This window comes from Phoenix dactylifera, chromosome 8 (genome assembly GCF_051530095.1).
Source record: "Phoenix dactylifera cultivar Ajwa chromosome 8, Ajwa_hap1_PhDact_Kaust_v1.1, whole genome shotgun sequence".
NCBI lineage: Eukaryota > Viridiplantae > Streptophyta > Magnoliopsida > Arecales > Arecaceae > Phoenix > Phoenix dactylifera.
This window is the reverse complement of record NC_143197.1, coordinates 32,799,052-32,817,939: the sequence shown is the minus strand read 5'-3', so window position 1 is coordinate 32,817,939 and position 18,888 is coordinate 32,799,052. Positions and strand designations below refer to the sequence as shown.

Sequence of the window (18,888 nt, the reverse complement as noted above, 5' to 3'; positions counted from 1 at the left end):
ACAAGAGAAACTGGAGCCATAAATTCTGAAGGGATCAAGCAATATGATATGAAATAAAACTACTCAATGCTAAATATTTTTCCAAACTCATGCATAGAATTGTATGATGGGACATACTAAAATCCACTCCATGGAAAGCGTTATTGCCAACGACTATTGCCAATGACAATCTAAATTCAACCTTCTGAGGGGACAAACCTCATTTTGCAGTGAAGTCCAAAACGGAATGAGAAGCTTTAGAGGTGACATCTCTAAGCGGCTTAATTGAAGGAGAACGATTCATTTATGAATAACTTGAGGCACTCTATCATGATCCTGACATCAAACATTCTGACAGCATCAGCTTCTTACACTCGACCATGATTCTGACATTAAACATTTCGAAAGAAAAAGCTTGCCATCACCAGAAACTGTGGGGAGTTAAAAAATGACACAGGGAAACCTGTTCCTGCATTACCAAGCATCAATAGATGCTGTAGATAGCTGATGGTCATCATGAACTTCAACATGATGCAATGATATGATGATATGGGCATCCATTACCTTCTATTATTAATCAGACTTTTGCAAATATATTGATTGCCACCTTCAGAGGATGCTCTTCCCATATTTCTGCTTGTATTCCGACCCAGTGGCTTCCCAACCATTTTTAATCATAAATAGTAGACCTCAATCTATGTTTTCAAAGAAAACAGTAAGGATATTACACCTCAAAATTCTAATGTAAATAAATAAAAAATTTCTTTGCAACCGAAAATCTTCTACCTTAAAAGTTCTTCAGTCCAGATATTTAAAGGTATCTATTTAGAGTTTCTAATTTATTCTTTGTTAAATCGGATTTTCTCCTGCGATTATCTAGAAGTTAGCATGAGTGGATCTCCTTCCTATTCACAAAGTCCGGCAATGCTAGAATCCTTTATTCTGTAGAAATCTAGCATGGCTTATGTCTCTTAAGAAAGAAATCTAATAAGGGTTATTATACAAATATTTTCAGCTCAGCAACAATTAGAATTTCTTATTTTGTAGAAGTCTAACATAATTTAAGACTTTTAAAAGAAAAATCTAATTAGAATTATTACCAAAATACTTTCAAATCTTTAATAAAGTAATATGATTAGAGTTATTTTTGGAATTGAATTTGAGAAATTAACCCGCAATCTATAAAATCAGTCCCAACAGGAGGAAGCGATCAGAATAGCTGCACATGGTTATAAGGTAGAACCACTGAAATCAGAATTAATGCATCTAATAAAACCAGAATCAGGGATTCGCTCTCTCAGCTATACATCCTCTTGATTTCCTACTTTTTCTGGAGCACAAGAACTCCATTAAGTTCTAACTGTAAGTGTCAGTGCACATAAATAAAAGGGTTCCTTTAGCAAATGTACTTTTGTGCCATGGATGAGAAGTCGTCATCATCTGCAGATGCAGATGAGTAATAGATAACACTGTTGGAAGCCTGACAAGCAGAAAGACCATGCAAAACCTAGAATTCACAAAAGCAGATAAAAGCATGTACTGTATAAAACCTACAATTCCTTTTTTAACTTCCCATGGGTTTGCTTTGGGGCAGCATATGAATGTTGAAATTAACTAACCTGTAAGAACATCATTTGGAGCAAGATGTATAACAGATCGATAATCCTAGAATAGTTGGTATATATTTAAAAACACCTTGTCATGCAGCAAAGCTTCTCAAGATGCTGAATGCTAACAAATTAGATATGTCGATAATCTTGGACTAGTTGGTATATATTTAAAAGCAACTTGCCGGGCAGCAAAGCTTCTCAAGATCCTGTAAAGTCATCAAAACCATTAAAACATAAGTGACACCATGGTCCTGACTGAATAGCTGTCGCATATGGGGAATCTAAAAGCTCACGATCATCGTGACGAGGTATTGAAAAGCAAAATTAGCTAACAGGTAAATGAACAACAAAGTCGGACATCAAAAAGGAAACTCAAGTGTGCAGCATGAGGATAACAGTGGATGGGAACTGAATCAACTAAAGAGAAGAGGCCTCCTTCCTCTACGTTCCCCCAATCAAGCTCAATTGCTTGTCAGCAATGAGGCAGAAGATACCACATAACCAGTCAATCAGTTTAGAAGCAAGAATTCTTATGTGATTTCCTGAATGGGCAGGCCTCCTCCTTGGTTGTGGAACTTCTACCTTTCCTTATTAAATTCCACTCAAGTCAATCAAAAGGATTCTTCTAACAAATAAATAATCACAGAGGTTTCTTTTCTTAAGAAACAAAAAAAGCCCCAATGTGGCTTTTTGGTTGATCCATTGGCAGAAATGGAGGCATGGGGTCTGGCATTGGTTAAAAAATTTCTCCATGTACCTTGGTTGGAAAAGTGGGGAGGGGGGGAGGGATCATATTGGAATCTTTCAAGTCCATATCTGCTCCCTGGTCCTCTATTTTCTCTTGCATAACGATATATGTACCTTAGAAAGACACTCGCATCCGGGCAAAATTGAGATCATGGAAATATAGGTAGTCCACGACACTATCTTTACATAACTAAAGGATTTATTCTACAGATGATTGCATTACATGCAGACGAGAAAATACCTAAAACAAACCATCAATGCCTTAAATCCAAAAGCAAGAGACCAATTGAAAGATGGCAAATGAAACATCAGAAGCTAAAAATTGAATCAAAACAAAATTAAAGAGGCATGAGCTATTAACTAATTAATTAACCTATCTCATGTTTGTCGGCTACATCATGCCCGCAGAGAACAAGCGGAGCCGCCACTGAAGATAGAACCGAGTAGTGAACTGAACTCTCATGGAGTCATACAAGCAATAAGTAACAAAATTCTCTCTTGCATGTAACAAAATTCAATACAAGGGAGGTTTCATTTGTTGCAGCTAAACGACCCAGCCAATCCAAATGCTTAAGAGACGCAGAAAGCGGAAATAGTACACTAACCATAGAAAAATAAAATGTTATCAGGGGGGGGGGGGGGGGGGGGCGCAAAAGAGAACATTAAAAGCCTCGATGCGAACCGATATTCAACGGTCTCCTGGTCTTCAATAAAACTTGTTTTTTTACCAATTCCTTGATCTCCTCCTCTGCCACCAGCTCTCCCAACATCTCCTCCTTCAACGCCGCACGATCCCCAAAGCAGCCAGGAAAAGCCCTCGATTCTATACGTGATCCCCGTCCGTCTCCGGCGGAACCTTGGCCGCCACCAGACGCCCTCGCAATCCCGAGGGAAGCCGCGTGGGAGGGGGAGCTAGGGCTTGGTTGCACGCGGGTGGGATTTGGAATCGACGGGAGGGTAAAGGAGGACGGAGTGTGGAGAAGCCTCCGATGGCGTCCCCGCCGCCGCAGCCGCGACGTCGGTGAGTTTGACGACAGACCGACAGCGTCGGAGGAGGGACTTCCAGCCTTCCACGACCGTGACGGCGAGAGGATGACCAAGGCTCTATGCGGCTTTTTTTCTCTCCAGCTAACTTGACACAACGCAGCCAGCAGAATCCACATACACGAGATCACGAAACTGGTTCAAAAGCTGCACAGAACGATTCTAATCAGCTGAACTGCACTATTATTCGGGTTGTATCTTTCGCATGAATGAACGATTGATCTTCTTTGTGGATCACGCCCACAAAGCCTCAAAGCACTGAAAGCGCAATTATTCATCAGTCCGCACATATCCCAAAGCAATATATATATATATATATATGATTTACCAATAAATTCATGCGAACGAAGATGAACCGTTCTTTCATCCGAATGGTACACCCCTACATGCTAGTAGCAAGCAAATATAAAAAAAAAATTCCCCGCAATGTAGACGCCACATAGCCGTGCGCACTACCCACCGATTCATGTGAACCTTATTTATCGAACGCAGAAGCCGATTCCAAACTGCCTTTTTTTTTTTTTTTTTTTTTTTTGCTAAAACAAGAGGGGAAGGGGGGAGGAAGGGACAAGCCCACCCCCGTGTAGCGGCCTCCACTGGGCCCTCCACCCCGCCAGGAGAATGTTCGATGCGGGCAAACCGGATCGTGTGTTGGGCACGCCGACCTATTTTACTATACCCTTCCCACCCATGAGACGGCTCGGTTACCCGACTCGACCCTCCATGTGAGTACGTCACACCTGGCACCACCCAGGCTACCAGCCGACCAGTAGCACTTCCAGACCCCGTGTCCAGGCGTGGAGCATTCGGTCCCCAAATTTAATCGACGCCCGCGCGTTTCGAACCTGGAACCACTTGGTTGAAAGCAAACGCCCCGTTCCAACTGGGCTACCACCTTGGTGGCATTCCAAACTGCCTTTCAAAAAAAAAAAAAAAAATCTGAAAGTGTACTCGCTGGAAATGGGATTTTTTTTTTTATATAACGAAACTAGTTGAGCATTGTGGGGATTCTGACTCCCTTTGTTGGCCTTCGAAGCATCGTCGATGCTTTTTCTTTTTTTTTTTTAAGGACCTCCAACGATGCCTAAAAGCGTCATCTTATGGTTTTCTTTCAATGCCAAGCTAAAATTAAAAGCATCGTCTTAGTATCGTTTTCTACCAATGCAACTTAAAAACGTCAGCAAATGTTGGTGCCGAAGCTAAAATTATGGATTCTTCTATCTAGCGTCGGCATGTATACATCGTTATTGCTCTTTTTTTTTTTTAGTGTCCTTCCCTTTCAACTCCTTCAAGCTTAGACCCTGTTTGGGGGAGCTGTTGGCAGTAGAGCTGTTGGAAGTAGAGCTGTCTGAAGTAGAGCTTTTATAAAAATCTATTTGCTGTTTGGTAACTACATTTTTAAAGTGTTGTGGCACTTTAACATGTGTTTGGTAAATAAACTAAGAAAGTACTTTTGTATGACAAATTTACCATAAAGGACATTGCATAGTATTATACAACAGAGCATAATAAAACATAACATATATTAATACATAATATACGATATAGTATAATATTACTGTAATGTAAAATAATATTATTATAATATAGTAATATGATATTGCATAGCGTAACATAATAGTAATATAATTATTAGAGTAAATTAATTTTCCATAATATTATATAATATTAAATTATTTAATATAACATATTAATGTATTATGATATAATGTAATATATATTATATTTATAGTATAATGCAATAATAAAGATAAAAAATAGTATAATTATTAGTATAAATCAATTTTCCTTAATATAACATAATATTAAATTATTTAAAATAACATATTAATGTATTATGATATAATATAATATAATATAATATTTATAGTATTATACAATAATAAAGATATAAAATAATATAATTATTAGTATAAATTAATTTCTCATAATATAACATAACATATTAATGTATTATGATATAATATAATATAATATTATATTTATAGTATAATACAATAATAAAGTTATAAAATATTATAATTATTAGTGTAAATAATTAATAATGTTGAAATATATTTATTTATTATCTTATTCATTCATTCATTCATTTATATAAATATTTATTTATTTATTCTTTTTTTAAAAATTTCTTTTCTTCTCTTTTTTTTCTTTCCTTTTCTTCTTTTTTTTTGCTTTTCTTTTTCTTTTCTTTTTTTCTTCTCTTCTTCTCCTTCCTTCCTCCCCCCGTTCTCCTTTCTTCTCCTCCCGCGTGGCCGGCGGCGCCGGAAGGGGGCCAGGCTGCCACGGCTGCGGGAGGGGGCCGGGCTATGGCCAGCGGCGCCCGCGACAGTCTCGGCGGCCGCGGCTGGCCCCCTGGGAAGTGCTCTCCTCCCGCAAGGCCGACAGCGCCGGAAAGGGGCCGGTCCGTGGTGGACCCGGGAGGGGGCGGGTCGTGACCGCCGGCGGCCGCAGGAAGGGGGAGGGCGCCCCCTTCTTCTTTCTGTTCTTCAGCCCCTCCCCACCGTGGGACCTCCTTCTTCTTCGGCACCGCTCCTTTCCGTGACGGGGACATCATGGCCGTCGGCGACCGCAGGAAAGGGAAAACTACCCGTCTTCCTCTTCTTCGGCACCTCCCTACCATGGGGGCGGGGGAGAGGGAGTGGGGTTGGGTGGGAGAGGAAGAGACGGTGAGAGAGAGTTTTTTAGGATTTTTTTTTTTTAAATGGAGGTATTTTGGTCAAAAATATAACTTTCCGAAAAAGCTGAAAACAGCATTTTCGGAAAGCTTCAAATTGGAGCTTCCCTCCAAAAGCTGTTTTCAGATTCCCGCAAAAGCTGAAACAACTTTTCGAAAAATTTACCAAACACCATTTTTTAGCTAAAAGTACTTTTGGAGAGCTAGAAAGTAGTTTTTGGCCCTCCAAAAGCTCCCCCAAACAGAACCTTAGCCTTCCTCCAAGCTACGAGAACACTATCGGCTTCCCTCTACCCTAGTTCCACCGCTATAGCACCTTCACGAGCACCGGCACTCTTCTATGACCCTCGCTTAGGCTACACCTTACCTTCAACCCCATTTTCCTCTTCTTTGCTGCCCCCATCTCAATTTTTCCATCATCGCCGCCCCTTTTCTCAACAGCCTCCCATGCCTCGCCGTGATGACCTCGATTTTGGCACCATATATGGTCCAACTATTGCATTGAGAAACTACATTGTTACATGTACGAGGGGCTATTTGATCCGATAGGGGTCAAATGTGGATAGGGCTGAAAAAAACGATTACAAAGTGGATTCTTCTTTGATTAAGTAGTTCCTTGTATTTTCTATGATAATATATGACTCCAGTATCTATCATCTATATTTTGGTAGTAATAAATATTGGATAGTTCTCTTATTATACGTCTATTGCATATATCCGAGAAAGAGAAATAACATAGCGAAAATGATCAGTGATATAGTTAGAGTTGTTGTATGAAGCAGCATGGTAGATTGATATTTAATGCAAGATGGAGTCAAAACTAGGAGAATAATTGTCACAAACTGGATGCAGCAATCCCACCCATTGTCAAAATCTGGCCTCCTTGTTAATCAAATGGTAGAGGCCAAGTTTGAAACCAACCGTTCTCTACATAGCCTTTGAGGCATACCAGGCTGTAATTTGCTCCTTGCTGGGCTAGCCCACTGCATACAAAACAAAAAAAATCCGACACGGACCGAACAATTTAAAAATGCATAATTGCTTTGTCGCCGCGTGTCATCGGATGCCGGATGTAGAAGCCAAGGCCATCTAATTCTTATCCCGTTAAAACTTAAGTGCATTAATAACATTATGACGTGGAATGGTTGACGTTGACAGGGGAATGGGCGAGGAAACTTCCTGGTTCAAATCCATGGGCCGTGGCCCCCAAACCAGGGCCGAGCTCTTCCTGGGTCACTCTTATTAAATTAAACAGAAAAATCCGAACCGTTCTTCTATAATCCCTCTGATCTCGCGGTCTAGTGGTTCGTCGGTGTAATTAAGTACTACGGCATGAGTGCATCATCTCAGCCGTCCATCTTTTCACACCATCCACGTGACACGCACTCCCTTTCTCGCGATTTCTTAAATAGTAATGATGCTCCCGCTCACATCATTACTACCTAAGAAGGGAGAGAGAGAGAGAGAGAGAGCTTTCCTTTTGCTGCTTGCCATCCAGGGAACGAAGAGCGCGAGAGGGAGAGATGGGAGGAGATCGGAAGATCGGGGTGGCGCTGGACTTCTCGAAGAGCAGCAAGAGGGCGCTGGGGTGGGCCATCGACAACCTCCTCGACGAAGGCGACACCCTCATCGTCCTCCATGTCATGCACCCCAAGGGCGACGAGGCCAAGCACGCCCTCTGGTCCCAATCCGCTTCCCGTGTGTTCCCTTTTCTTTTCAATTCCAGCTTTCGTTTTCCATATATATATATATATATATATATGTGCGTGCTTTTAATCGATCTTTTGTTTGTGTATGGTTGTTAGCTCTTATTCCTCTGACGGAGTTCAGGCAACCGGAGGTGATGAAGAACTACGATCTGGAAGTCGACATCGAGGTCCTCGACATGCTCGACACTGCTTCCCGACAGAAGCAGGTCTCCTTTTAATTTCCCTCTTGCTTACATTTCCACCCTTGTATGGTAGAAGGGGGAAAAATAATACTAGTAATACTTTTGATTTGATTCGCTTTTCCCTCTTTTTGGAACAAAATTTTTTTTGACAACATCAGGCAACGATCGTGGCGAAGTTGTACCGGGGAGATGCAAGGGAGAAGCTGTGCCAAGCCGAGGAAGATCTCAAGCTGGACTCGCTGGTCATGGGCAGCAGAGGTCTTAGCCGGCTCCTAAGGTATGCAATGTTCCCTGCATGTATCATATACGCTATCCGAATCCTGATCTGATCCCAATAAATGCGTTGCAAATAAATAAATTGGTATGTTCGTGGCTATAGTTATTGCATATAGTATCGAAGTAGTTTCGAGATCTATTTTTTTATCTTGTATGGATCCGAATTTTTATCTTGTCGGCCCAACGTTGACCATCGTTTCTCAACTTAATATCAAGCTTCGAGGATGGCTGGTTGTTTTATGTCAAAGGGGCTCAGCCATTAGATAACCAATGATCCATGGGCTGATCTCACACGTCGCAGTCGGACGATTAGATCTGTCCTTCTACCGGCTGTGTAACTTTGGACGGGGGGACTGATGGGACTCTCTCTCTCTCTCTCTCTCTCTCTCTTACGATTTTAGACGTGATATATGATCGGACCGAGTCCAAACCAAAACCTATGAATGCTTTGTCTTGTGTGGACGCAGGGGCTCAGGGACCCACACTCTAAATAAAATGGCTGATTCATGGTTCTTGCAAAACCATCTCATTGTTGTTTTCTTAGACCATGGTATGAAGTTGAAACTAGTGTTTCAGTCAATAACTAAATGCAAAATTAGGGAACAAGAATCAAGTTGTTTTTGGGTGTTGATTCAAAATTAGACTTTATCTAGACACTCTCCAACTCAAATCTGTAATCAAGTAAGGCTGCAACACGTGCCAAATGTCTTTTGAACCCATTGCTGCAGCCCCAGGTTACACAGCTCTGTGTTTCATCAGGTTCAATGGTGGTGCTGGTGCAAATGACTGAAACAATGGTTTATTACCTCTATTATTAATGTCAAGATGGTTTGGCCTTAACAAGTTCGGTCTTTTTCCTCCCAACTTCAGCTGCACTGAACAGTTGGAGAAGGGAACAAAAATAAAATTCCGCATGACATGCCAAATCAGCTGAGTTCTTTTTAGTTGATAAACCTAAATCAGTTGACTGTCCAATTGTTTTGCTCCAAAGACATGGTATCTCAATTATGAAACACGTCACATGTAAAATACATTTGTTGAGCAATATGTGCTTCAAATCATAGTTGGATGAAAGGAAGAAAAAAAAGTATCAACAATTTAGGTGGATGTTTCAAAAGTGACATCAGAAGTGTGGCATGTATATTGTTTCTAGCTCCAACATCAAGGTGGATTACTCTGTATCAAGCTCCATCCAGAATCAGATGAATTAGTTATACTGGTTTCATTTCCTGATTGTCCACAAGCTGGATGGTGTTGCTTATGTCCACAATATACCAGGAATTGTGAGAAATTCTCTCTTGTAGTACCTTTTATATTCTCGAGCTTAATATCACTGTCTCTCATGAAATGCATTATTTGAAAAATTTGTGTAATCCTTGGAAGCAACCTCTGATTACTTCAATTGAAACACCAGGAGATCATTCTAAACTGGTAAATCCAATAGGATGTCTCAAATTCTGACTCCTCAAGTTTGGATGGCAAACTTTTTGTTGCATGAAGATATCTATTTGCTTTTGATATCAAGCCGAACAAAATTAGTATTTCATGTAATCTGATTATCCTTTTCCTTTTTCTTTGTATATATCTGCAGGATTTTGTTGGGCAGTGTGACGAGCTATGTGTTGTCAAATGTATCATGCCCTGTGACCATTGTCAAGGATCCAGACTTCAAACCTTGACAGACTTCCTGGAAAGATAAAATCAAGTGCCAAAATTTTCAAGGTGTGAAGATTCCTTGTGCTGGGAGAGAGGAGTCTAGTAATGGACTTGAAATAATTTGAAAGTAGTTAATTAACTTGCTCTTGTTGAAGCAAGTTGCACCTTCTATATACAATACGTTTTGAACTGTGTGCGAATTGTCAGAATAAATTGAGTGATGTGTAGATGATGTGCATCTTTTAGTTGTTTAGCATATCTCATAAATCTCTCATCTTTTCTTTTTAAATTACTTTCAGTTTGAACTACATATCTGATCTGGAATAATTTGTGTTGTTGTATACACGCAACTTGGAAGAAAGAGCCACATATCACCATTGTTTTTTATTACTGTGACAAAATGCTATGTAGCTGGCACACTCGATATTTTTCCTGTCTATTGTTTAGCAATACTTTTGCGATCACGAGACATGGAGTGGATAACTAATTTTGTATTTTTTCTAGTTTCAGATTATATTTAAAGTCATTTCTGAGTGTGTTTTGTGGTTTCTATTAGGTGACTCTTTGATTCATAAGTTTCCTGTAGTCGGCGTTGGATGATCAAAATTTTCAGAAGCCAGTTGAGCACGTTAAGTCTAAGCAATTAAAGATAAGTAATGGAGTCATGCCTCCAACAGATGTATATCTTGTCTTCTGGTTTGGGACAATACCTAACAAAAAAAATCAAAAGATTTGCAACATTTCTTTTGCGTTGCAAATCACAAGTTTGTGCATCTGGTCAATTGCAAGGAGTTATCGAGGTTGCCCAACATAGAAAGATCTTAGGGGGTGCTTGGTTTGGCTACTGATCCGAATGGAGATTAGAATACGAATTGGAATGCTACATGCTTTGATGTCTTTGGTTTACGATGAGAATCAAGATTGGAGTGGAAGTGAAATACTATGGGAGAGTAGAAATTTAATTTAGGAAGATTGAGATATTCTCTTTTTTTTTTAAATTGAAATGAAAATAGGATTTTTCTAACTAAATAGTTGAAATGAGAGTTACTCACTTATATTTTCATTTTGGAGTCTAGCTTCTTGCAGATTCAAATCCCTATTAGATTTTATGGGCTCCCAATTTCATTTTTCCCATGGCAAGGAGGCGAATAGGCACCAACTTGTAGCAAATGAAAATTGGCACTCAAACTTAGTGTTGCAGATGGATGAGGCCAAGTTCCCAAACAATAAATCAAGTCTCAGTGATGTTGCTACTTTCTTGGTGGTCAGTGTTTTTTGAGAGAAGTTTGGCGTCGATTCGCTTGGTGGCTCCCCTATCCTTCCCGGTGCGTGCAGATTCCTCGTGTGATTGCTTTTGGCTGCCGATCCGTTTGGTTCTCAACGGTTGGTCGATCTCGACCTGGGAATGACGCTGTCCGATGTCATTCTCAGCTCGAGTCTTGGTTTATCTTAATTCGGGTACGTTCATATTTTTCATGGGTCGGTACGATGGAGAACCGGTGACCAAATAACCCACGTCGATATAACGTTTAGCCTGGCAGGAGGGAGATGGCTCGATTTATTTCAATTTTTGAACCCCAGAGGTAGAAAAAATATTTTGTCCCTATTCCAATCCAAAGACTGAATCGTCTTCCCTGCGCTCTTCTACGATCTCAATCTTCTCTGGCACCGACAAACAGGGCACTCGTGTCTCTATGCAATGTCCATTCTTGCGCGCATTCAGTAATACGTCTCTTTCTTGAATTGAAGTTTGTGCAACTATTTCCATAATTTCTGGATGGCTGATATTTCATTCGTTTTTTTAGATTCATGTTCTCCCTTCTCTTTTTGATTAGTTTTTTTAAGGTGAGGTGGGGATTCTTACAAGATAAATATGATTTCAATATATAGTGCTTTTAAATATCCTTACATCAGTGGTAGGATACTTGATGACTTTGGAGAAGTGTCTCGGTGCACCGAACACTCATTGCATTTTTCTTTGGCGCACAGACGACGCACCATTACTCCCACAGGTTTGTTGCCGTCACTTCACCATCATTACTGGCATTCTATATTTCCTTCTCGTTGAGCAAACTGTTGGGAATTCCTCCTCTCATTTGAAATTGTATGATTTGCACGAATATTAGGGCCTGATGAAAATTTTTTTGGAGTAGTGTTTGTGACTCAGACTATAATGAAAAATGGTCCCTTTTCTCTAAGTATCAAATTTGCTCTATGTAACTTTGCACCCACTGAAATTTTGCTCATCCAAGAAGGTAGTTTCATCCTTGATGAGCAGGTATTAATTACTGCCATGAATAGTAGATTTCCTGCCGTCCTCCATAAGGATACCTTTTCACTATTATTAGTTTTTTATGCTTACATAATGAAAGCTGCAACCATCGAAAGAAGCACCACCATGTGCTGCAGTCAATGGGCGGTCCAATCCAATTCTCCCAACTTTGGGTTCGTGGGGTCCATAACGTTTCTTTCTATGTCAGCTTCCATATCAAGTAGATCACTTGGACGATGGTTTGGTTATGTCCGGTGCCCCACTTTGTCATGCTGTGCCTCATCAAACTTATGGTCCTGATGGAGGATGAAATGGCCTGGTTGGCACTTTTCATGTTCTTCTATTTCACCTATCAAGGTCATACCACTTGGTCCCCAAGGGGATCAAATCATCCGGGATTTGGCGATGTAGAGAGAAGAAATAGAAGTTTATTGCTGCCACGCGATCTACTATTGGTTCTAAGTTTTAAACCTGGTTGTTTATCCTACTCTAATATAAGTGCAGCTAGTAGAATCAAGAGCAATAATCTGGCATACTTATGAAGAAGGAATTTCTGGTGTGTTCAAAAAATCTTTTCAGAATGCTCAATAGCATAGGAAGCTGATAGATGAAGGAGTCTCTTCACTTATGTACCATAAAAATGAAGGTTTAGGAGAGGAGAAGATTTAACTAATGCCTGTCACAGAGAAATCGACCGTCACGTCAATCTTCTTTAAAATAAAGGTAGTCTCCACATGATGATGAGGTTTTGCAAGTCAACCCAACTAGGAGTTTAGGAGGGGTTACCATGGTCAGTGAGATTTCTTATTTTCTTAATCTTAGTTTTCAAATGACAAAGATAAAGAAAGTCTGGCAAGCTTGTGACCACCCTAACGTTCAAAAGCAGCATTTTGAATGTCGAAAAAAAAAAAAAAAAGGTCCGTTCTTTCAGGCTAGGTAACGGCTAGAAGAAGTTGGTGGGCCTGGTGAGGAACAACCCTTGGTCCTTCAAATTTTGTTCCAACCATTCCAGCCTTTTGTCCTGCTAACCACTATCGCAGCAGCGACGTACTACTAACCGGTCTCAAGGACTCCACTCTACTGGTGCTAATCAGTCGGAGGTTGCAACCACTGGCATCATTAAATCTATGCTTTCTTGAGGGGGATTGTACATAGGGAAGACTGCAAAGGCCTATTCAAAGCGAAGATAATTTATTTGCTGATTTGTGACAGCTCAACTGATTTCTCGATTTCTCCCCAACCATAAGGCCCTAATTGCTCATTGTTCCTGCCTTTTCCAACCATTAGAGTTGATTACAACTAATATATGTTTAAGAAATATCTTAGAGACCCATAAAATAACTCCTGGAGAAACAGACCATTTGCATGGCTCTCTTTTTGTTGAACAGGAATTAGCGTTGTCCATTTTGGAAGCCTAGGAGGCTGAATTATTGCTCTGTTTGAAAACCCAAAACCGCCAGATAGAACCAGTTCAGCTCTCAAAAGGTGGGTGTTCTGAGATAGTACGGACGTGTGGCTTTGAAGTTGGAGCCCGGCATCCATTCTAAAGAGACTTTCATCTGAAGTTTAACTGGGAGAGCACACCCTTAAAAAAAATATGATAGGAGATAAATGGAGGAATGCTTTAGTGTTTTCCTTTTTCACATATTTTGGAAATGATTATATTTATTAGTGATACCATATGAAGAATTATTCCAATAAATGTACCTCTCATATTCCAATAGTTGCAGATTTTGAAGATGCCCCATCGAGCCTAGAATCAATCGAACGACTAAAAATTTTGTCAAGTGGCAAAATGTGCATAGATAAATAACCTTAAGCAAATCAAGCAACATGTTCTTTCCATTTCCTCATTGAAATGCCAACATGTGATTAAACGCAAACGTATTGTGTTTTGAAATTTTAAAAACAAACAGTTGGAGAATAATGTCTGCATTAATGGTGCTAGTCAAAAGTAGCCTCATAGTAGATTTTATAACAAGATGATGCAGTTTCTCTACGCAATATCTATCCTTGTTGTAATTGTTTACATTATTCCATCATGAGAACATATTGTTGATAATTAGAGATCGTTGCTCGCACCATTGCTAAGATGTGGGGACGGCATGAGGACAGGGACTGCTGCTCATCAACGTAGCGTGGATTTGGGTGCCATGGAAAGGTGGTGGGGTCGCACCTTTGACGCTTTTCTCACAAGCCAACGGCTCTACCATGCATGATCTCACTCTAACGGGTGGGTACTCTTCCTACCATCCTTCTTCAAAACTTTACCATCCCTATTTTAATTTTGAAACTGGGCTTCGTCTCTTTCCCTCCCCTTCCTGAAAAGCAGGGATAAAAAGGAGGAAGCCGTTAAATAGAGAAAGAAAGAGAGGAGAGATGGGAAGAGGGGATAAAAAAATGGAAAGACGCATTCCATTGCCGTGAACTTCCCTTGATAGCCTCACCATTTAATAGCCGTTAGAGTAGAATTTCAAAAAAAACAAAGGACTAAGGAGAGCTTCACCGCCACTCCATTTCCCCTGAAGATAGTTCAAGTGTTAGAGCGGGCGAGCGAGCGAGCGAGCAAGCAAGCGCCTGCAATCATGGCCATCCTCAACCTCCCTTAGAAAAATATATGAGGAAGCCCCCACAAGCCCTTCTCCCTGCCCCCTTGTTTTCTCCTTCGGAAATGATCGCCTTAATCTAATGGAGAGACCCCGCTTTCACCAACCAGAGGACCCCAAGAAGCACTACTGTCTTTCGTTAGCCACCTGCGGAGCCTCCAACCTCATCCCTCTTTCCCTTTTTCGGCTTCTGGCTCTCTACTAGATTGCTCCGATTAAGGGACGAGTGCGGCACCGGGTAGCTTCTCTCTATTTGAGGGAAAAGGTGGTGCTCAGAATGGATGATGGAAAGGAGAAGGGTGGTGTTGGCGATCATGGTCATGGGTCGGAAGATATTGGGGGAGAGGGCGAGTCCTTTAGCGACTCGGCGGAAGATGAGTGCCATGGGAGTAGTTCGAGCTCTGAGACTTCGTCCAGTGAAGAGTCACGAGGCCTTAGCAGTTCCGAGGAATCATCCAAGAAGCATTCGGCATCGTTGGGTTGGCCAATGCAGAACCGCAAAACCTCTGAAATAATAGGCAATGTGGAGAAAAGTCGTGAGGAAAATAGTGGAATGGATAAGCTGAAGCCCAACATTTCAGGTATTGAATCTTCTTTCATGCATGTTTTCCTTTCCCCCTTCATTATCTCTTTGTAACAAATAGTAATACCGATCAAATAGATGAATGCCACTAACTTAGATTTTTTTTTTTTTTTTTTATGATCTTTTTCTTTGCCCTCACATGGCTTTGTCATCAATTTTTTTTTTAAAAAAGAAATTTTGTTTTATGTTTGGTTTCGGTCCTCAATCAACAGTTTGTAAATCTCGTTTATGTATTATTGTTGTCATTTATGTATGTTTTATGTATTATTGGTGTCAATATGGACTGCGCTATCATGGTAAATGTGCATGTCCTCAACCGTACTGGTTTGGCTGAATGAAGAGTTATGTTTTGGGGTTATCTTCTGTATTCCAGTAGATATCGAGATGATGAAGGAGAGGTTTGCCAAGTTGTTGCTTGGAGAAGACATGTCAGGCTCTGGGAAAGGGGTCTGCACCGCATTGGCCATTTCGAATGCTATAACTAATCTCTGTGGTAAGTTTTGATAGTTCCCTGGTTTTTTTGGTTCATTCGTTTATAACTAAAATTTTGTTTGCTGAAATAAATTCTATGAGCCTCAACTAAAACGTTCCTGCACCTTCTGTCCTATTACAGCCACTCTCTTTGGGCAGCTTTGGAGGTTGGAGCCTTTACCTCCCGAGAAGAAGTCAATGTGGCGAAGAGAAATGGAGTGGCTTCTCTGTGTTAGCGATCACATAGTCGAACTGGTACCCACTTGGCAAACATTTCCTGACGGAAGCAAGCTGGAGGTGATTACTGTTCCCGAAGCTCTGTAGGGATTAAAATTGCCTTTGCATCCATGCATTTGGCTATCTGTTGCATCTGTTACTTCACCACGCATGAGTCTGTTTCTTAGGTGGGTTGGGTTGACTCTCACTGGAATGCTCGCTCACTGTTCTCAATTATTCATCATGTCAATCAAATCTAACTGTTACAAAAAAATTTCATCTGTGTGCGTATGTGCGTACATGTATACATATGTTTATATCGAAGTCAATGCCTGGTTGGTTCCTTGGAGGTGTTCTCAGTTGTTTTGTTATAACTCACTAGTCTTGAATAGATGCATAAACGGTGCATGGTTCTTGATTTTTATTTCAGGTCATGACTTGCAGACAACGATCTGACCTATATGCCAATCTTCCAGCACTGCGCAAACTAGACAATATGCTTCTTGTGAGACTCGATGCTGCTTCCTGATTCTTAATCTAAACTCGAGTGAGGGTCATGATTCTTATCGAGAATTTACTCTTCGCAGGAAATATTGGACAGCTTTAGTGATACAGAGTTTTGGTATGCCGATCAAGGAGTGCTTGCAAACGAGTCTGATGGGTCGGCCTCTTTCCGTGGAACTCTTCGTCGTCAAGAAGAGAAGTGGTGGCTGCCTGTGCCTCGTTTACCTCCTGGCGGTCTCCATGAGAAGACGAGAAAGCAATTGCAGCACAAACGTGAGTGCGCAAACCAAATCTTGAAGGCTGCAATGGCTATCAACAGCAATGCTTTGGTTGAAATGGAGGTTCCTGAGTCGTATCTCGAGTCCCTTCCAAAGGTATATGCTGCTTATCTCTCGTACTTCTAAAGCAAGGCCTACTCTCAATAAATAATGATCAGAATTGAGCTCCATTGCCGCCGTCGATTTACAGCAACAGCGAATGGATATATCTTTTCTACTTGTATGATCATAGTATTGTGGCATAACGTCTCCCTTCATTTTGAATATTTGTATAGCTTTCTACATGTCATGAACCCTGATGTTTGTTATTCGTTTGTTCTTGGTCCGCAGAATGGAAGAGCATGCCTAGGCGATGTGATATATCGCTATATCACTTCGGATCAATTTTCCCCTGAATGCCTTCTCGATTGCCTTGATTTATCCTCCGAGCACCAAGCTCTAGAGATTGCCAATCACGTCGAGGCATCAATTTATGTATGGCGTCGGAGAACGTTTGCCAAATCTACGAATAATACAAATCGAACCAACACTAGATCATCATGGGGTATGGTCAAGGATATCATTACGGATGCTGAGAAAAGAGAGTTGCTCGCTGATAGAGCCAAGTGCCTCTTGCTATGTTTGAAGCAGAGGTTCCCTGGTCTGACACAAACAACCTTGGATATGAGCAAAATCCAATTCAACAAGGTTTGTCTTCCTCCCTTGCTTTGAACGCGGTTTATGCTTGCATGAAGACCTTTCGGATTGTGAATGGCTTTTGCGATGATCCAACTTTCAGGATTTTGGAAAATCCATTCTGGAAAGCTATTCCAGAGTCTTGGAGAGCCTCGCGTACAACATTGTTGCTCGCATTGATGACCTGCTTTGTGCTGATGACTTGACCAAACATTCGGACCAGTATTCGTCATCGATTCACGCAGTTGGTGTCGCTTCTCACAAGAAAGTCCCAGTTCCATGCTTGGTGCCCGTCTCAGGCACTCCATATGCGACTGCTTATGCCACACCAAGCTTCTTGCCCACACCTTCAATGAGTCCAGTGCTGGGAGAGAGGTCTCCATTGATCAGCAGAAAGTCTCATACTCGTGGATATGGCGTGAAGAAAGTTCTGACAAATTATCTCGGAGTTGAGGTGAAGGGAAAAGAGACTAGCAGCAGAGCTGAGGTATCAGCACCGATTTCAGGCGTCAGTCTAGAAGCCTGAGCGAGCTTCTCTTTCACAAAACAATAGGGACTCGGAAAGCCGGCAGGACCTCGCTATATTAATTAATTAGGTCGTTGACTTGCCATAAGATTCGAGGTGATCTTGTGAAAAAGAAGATTATGATGATGGTTCTCACGAGGGTTGCAAAAACAAATGCTATCCTGACAATTTCGTATTCCACTAAGCTAGCTCAGCATCTGGTGTGCTGTTCTTGTAGTGATTGATGAGCAGTGTTATTATTTACACATCACAAGGTTTTTGTAACAGTTTCCAATAGTATTTGCTTGATTTTTTTTTTTATTAATAGGAATTGTATCTTTTGCAGCTGTACGTGTGTCGCATTTTATATAAAATTTACGTTACGTTGGAAATTGTCAGTGTCTTGGATTTGTTTTACAGTGCTGGTGGTTCAATTATCTGAAGCTTTTTTTGGGGGCATTCAGATGCGAGATAGCTTGATGATGAAATTAATAGACTTTTATCTTAACGAGCCTACTTTCACTCTTTACTACCTTAAAGTTTCTTGCATAATACCTTAAGTCTATACTTTGTTTTTTTACTGGCAACTGGTTCACTTAAAAAGAAGTCCATATAGAGGATTTATGGACATGGAAAAGGAGTTCAAGAAGCAGATATATAATATATATATTTGCTGCCACACAGATGGCATGTCTACAAGAAGCAGAAGCTTAAAGAAGCTGAAAAGTGGAGGACAACAATAATTACAACAATGGGAATGGAGTAGGTGACCTCGCTCAACCATTCTGTTGAGAGATAGTGCTGCAACAAAGGAAAAGGAGTTCAAGAAGCAGATATATTATATATATATATTTGCTGCCACCCAGATGGCATGTCTACAAGAAGCAGAAGCTTAAAG

General features: G+C 40.8%; 2 protein-coding genes across 3 annotated transcripts; both read left to right on the top strand.

Moving 5' to 3' along the window:
* The first annotated feature begins 7,479 nt into the window (after positions 1–7,479).
* On the top strand, positions 7,480–10,169 carry LOC108511030 (universal stress protein PHOS32-like). Its single transcript, XM_039125088.3, has 4 exons — positions 7,480–7,755; positions 7,863–7,972; positions 8,107–8,225; positions 9,816–10,169. The coding sequence occupies exons 1-4, from the start codon at positions 7,581–7,583 to the stop codon at positions 9,901–9,903; spliced, it is 492 nt and encodes a 163-aa protein (XP_038981016.1). The 5' UTR covers positions 7,480–7,580; the 3' UTR covers positions 9,904–10,169.
* A 4,252-nt stretch (positions 10,170–14,421) lies between these two features.
* On the top strand, positions 14,422–18,382 carry LOC103704104 (rop guanine nucleotide exchange factor 7-like). 2 transcript variants are annotated; one of them, XM_008787254.6, is made up of 7 exons: positions 14,422–15,339; positions 15,715–15,834; positions 15,955–16,109; positions 16,459–16,533; positions 16,616–16,906; positions 17,141–17,497; positions 17,589–18,382. In XM_008787254.6, exons 1-7 carry the CDS (start codon positions 15,036–15,038, stop codon positions 18,009–18,011), a joined length of 1,725 nt encoding a protein of 574 aa, XP_008785476.3. In that variant the 5' UTR covers positions 14,422–15,035; the 3' UTR covers positions 18,012–18,382. The 2 variants fall into 2 exon arrangements, with proteins under 2 accessions (XP_008785476.3, XP_088559843.2); XM_088703717.2 differs by having other exon boundaries at positions 14,504–15,339; positions 15,718–15,834.
* The last annotated feature ends 506 nt before the right edge of the window (positions 18,383–18,888 follow it).

Excerpts from the sequence above, each read along its gene's own strand:
- LOC103704104 (XM_008787254.6), top strand. The coding sequence starts at position 15,036 with ATGGATGATGGAAAGGAGAAGGGTGGTGTTGGCGATCATGGTCATGGG. Across the intron at positions 15,340-15,714 it reads GCTGAAGCCCAACATTTCAG|TAGATATCGAGATGATGAAG; the intron begins GTATTGAATCTT and ends TCTGTATTCCAG. Across the intron at positions 16,110-16,458 it reads CTGACGGAAGCAAGCTGGAG|GTCATGACTTGCAGACAACG; the intron begins GTGATTACTGTT and ends TTTTTATTTCAG.
- LOC108511030 (XM_039125088.3), top strand. The coding sequence starts at position 7,581 with ATGGGAGGAGATCGGAAGATCGGGGTGGCGCTGGACTTCTCGAAGAGC. Across the intron at positions 7,973-8,106 it reads CTGCTTCCCGACAGAAGCAG|GCAACGATCGTGGCGAAGTT; the intron begins GTCTCCTTTTAA and ends TGACAACATCAG. Across the intron at positions 8,226-9,815 it reads GGTCTTAGCCGGCTCCTAAG|GATTTTGTTGGGCAGTGTGA; the intron begins GTATGCAATGTT and ends ATATATCTGCAG.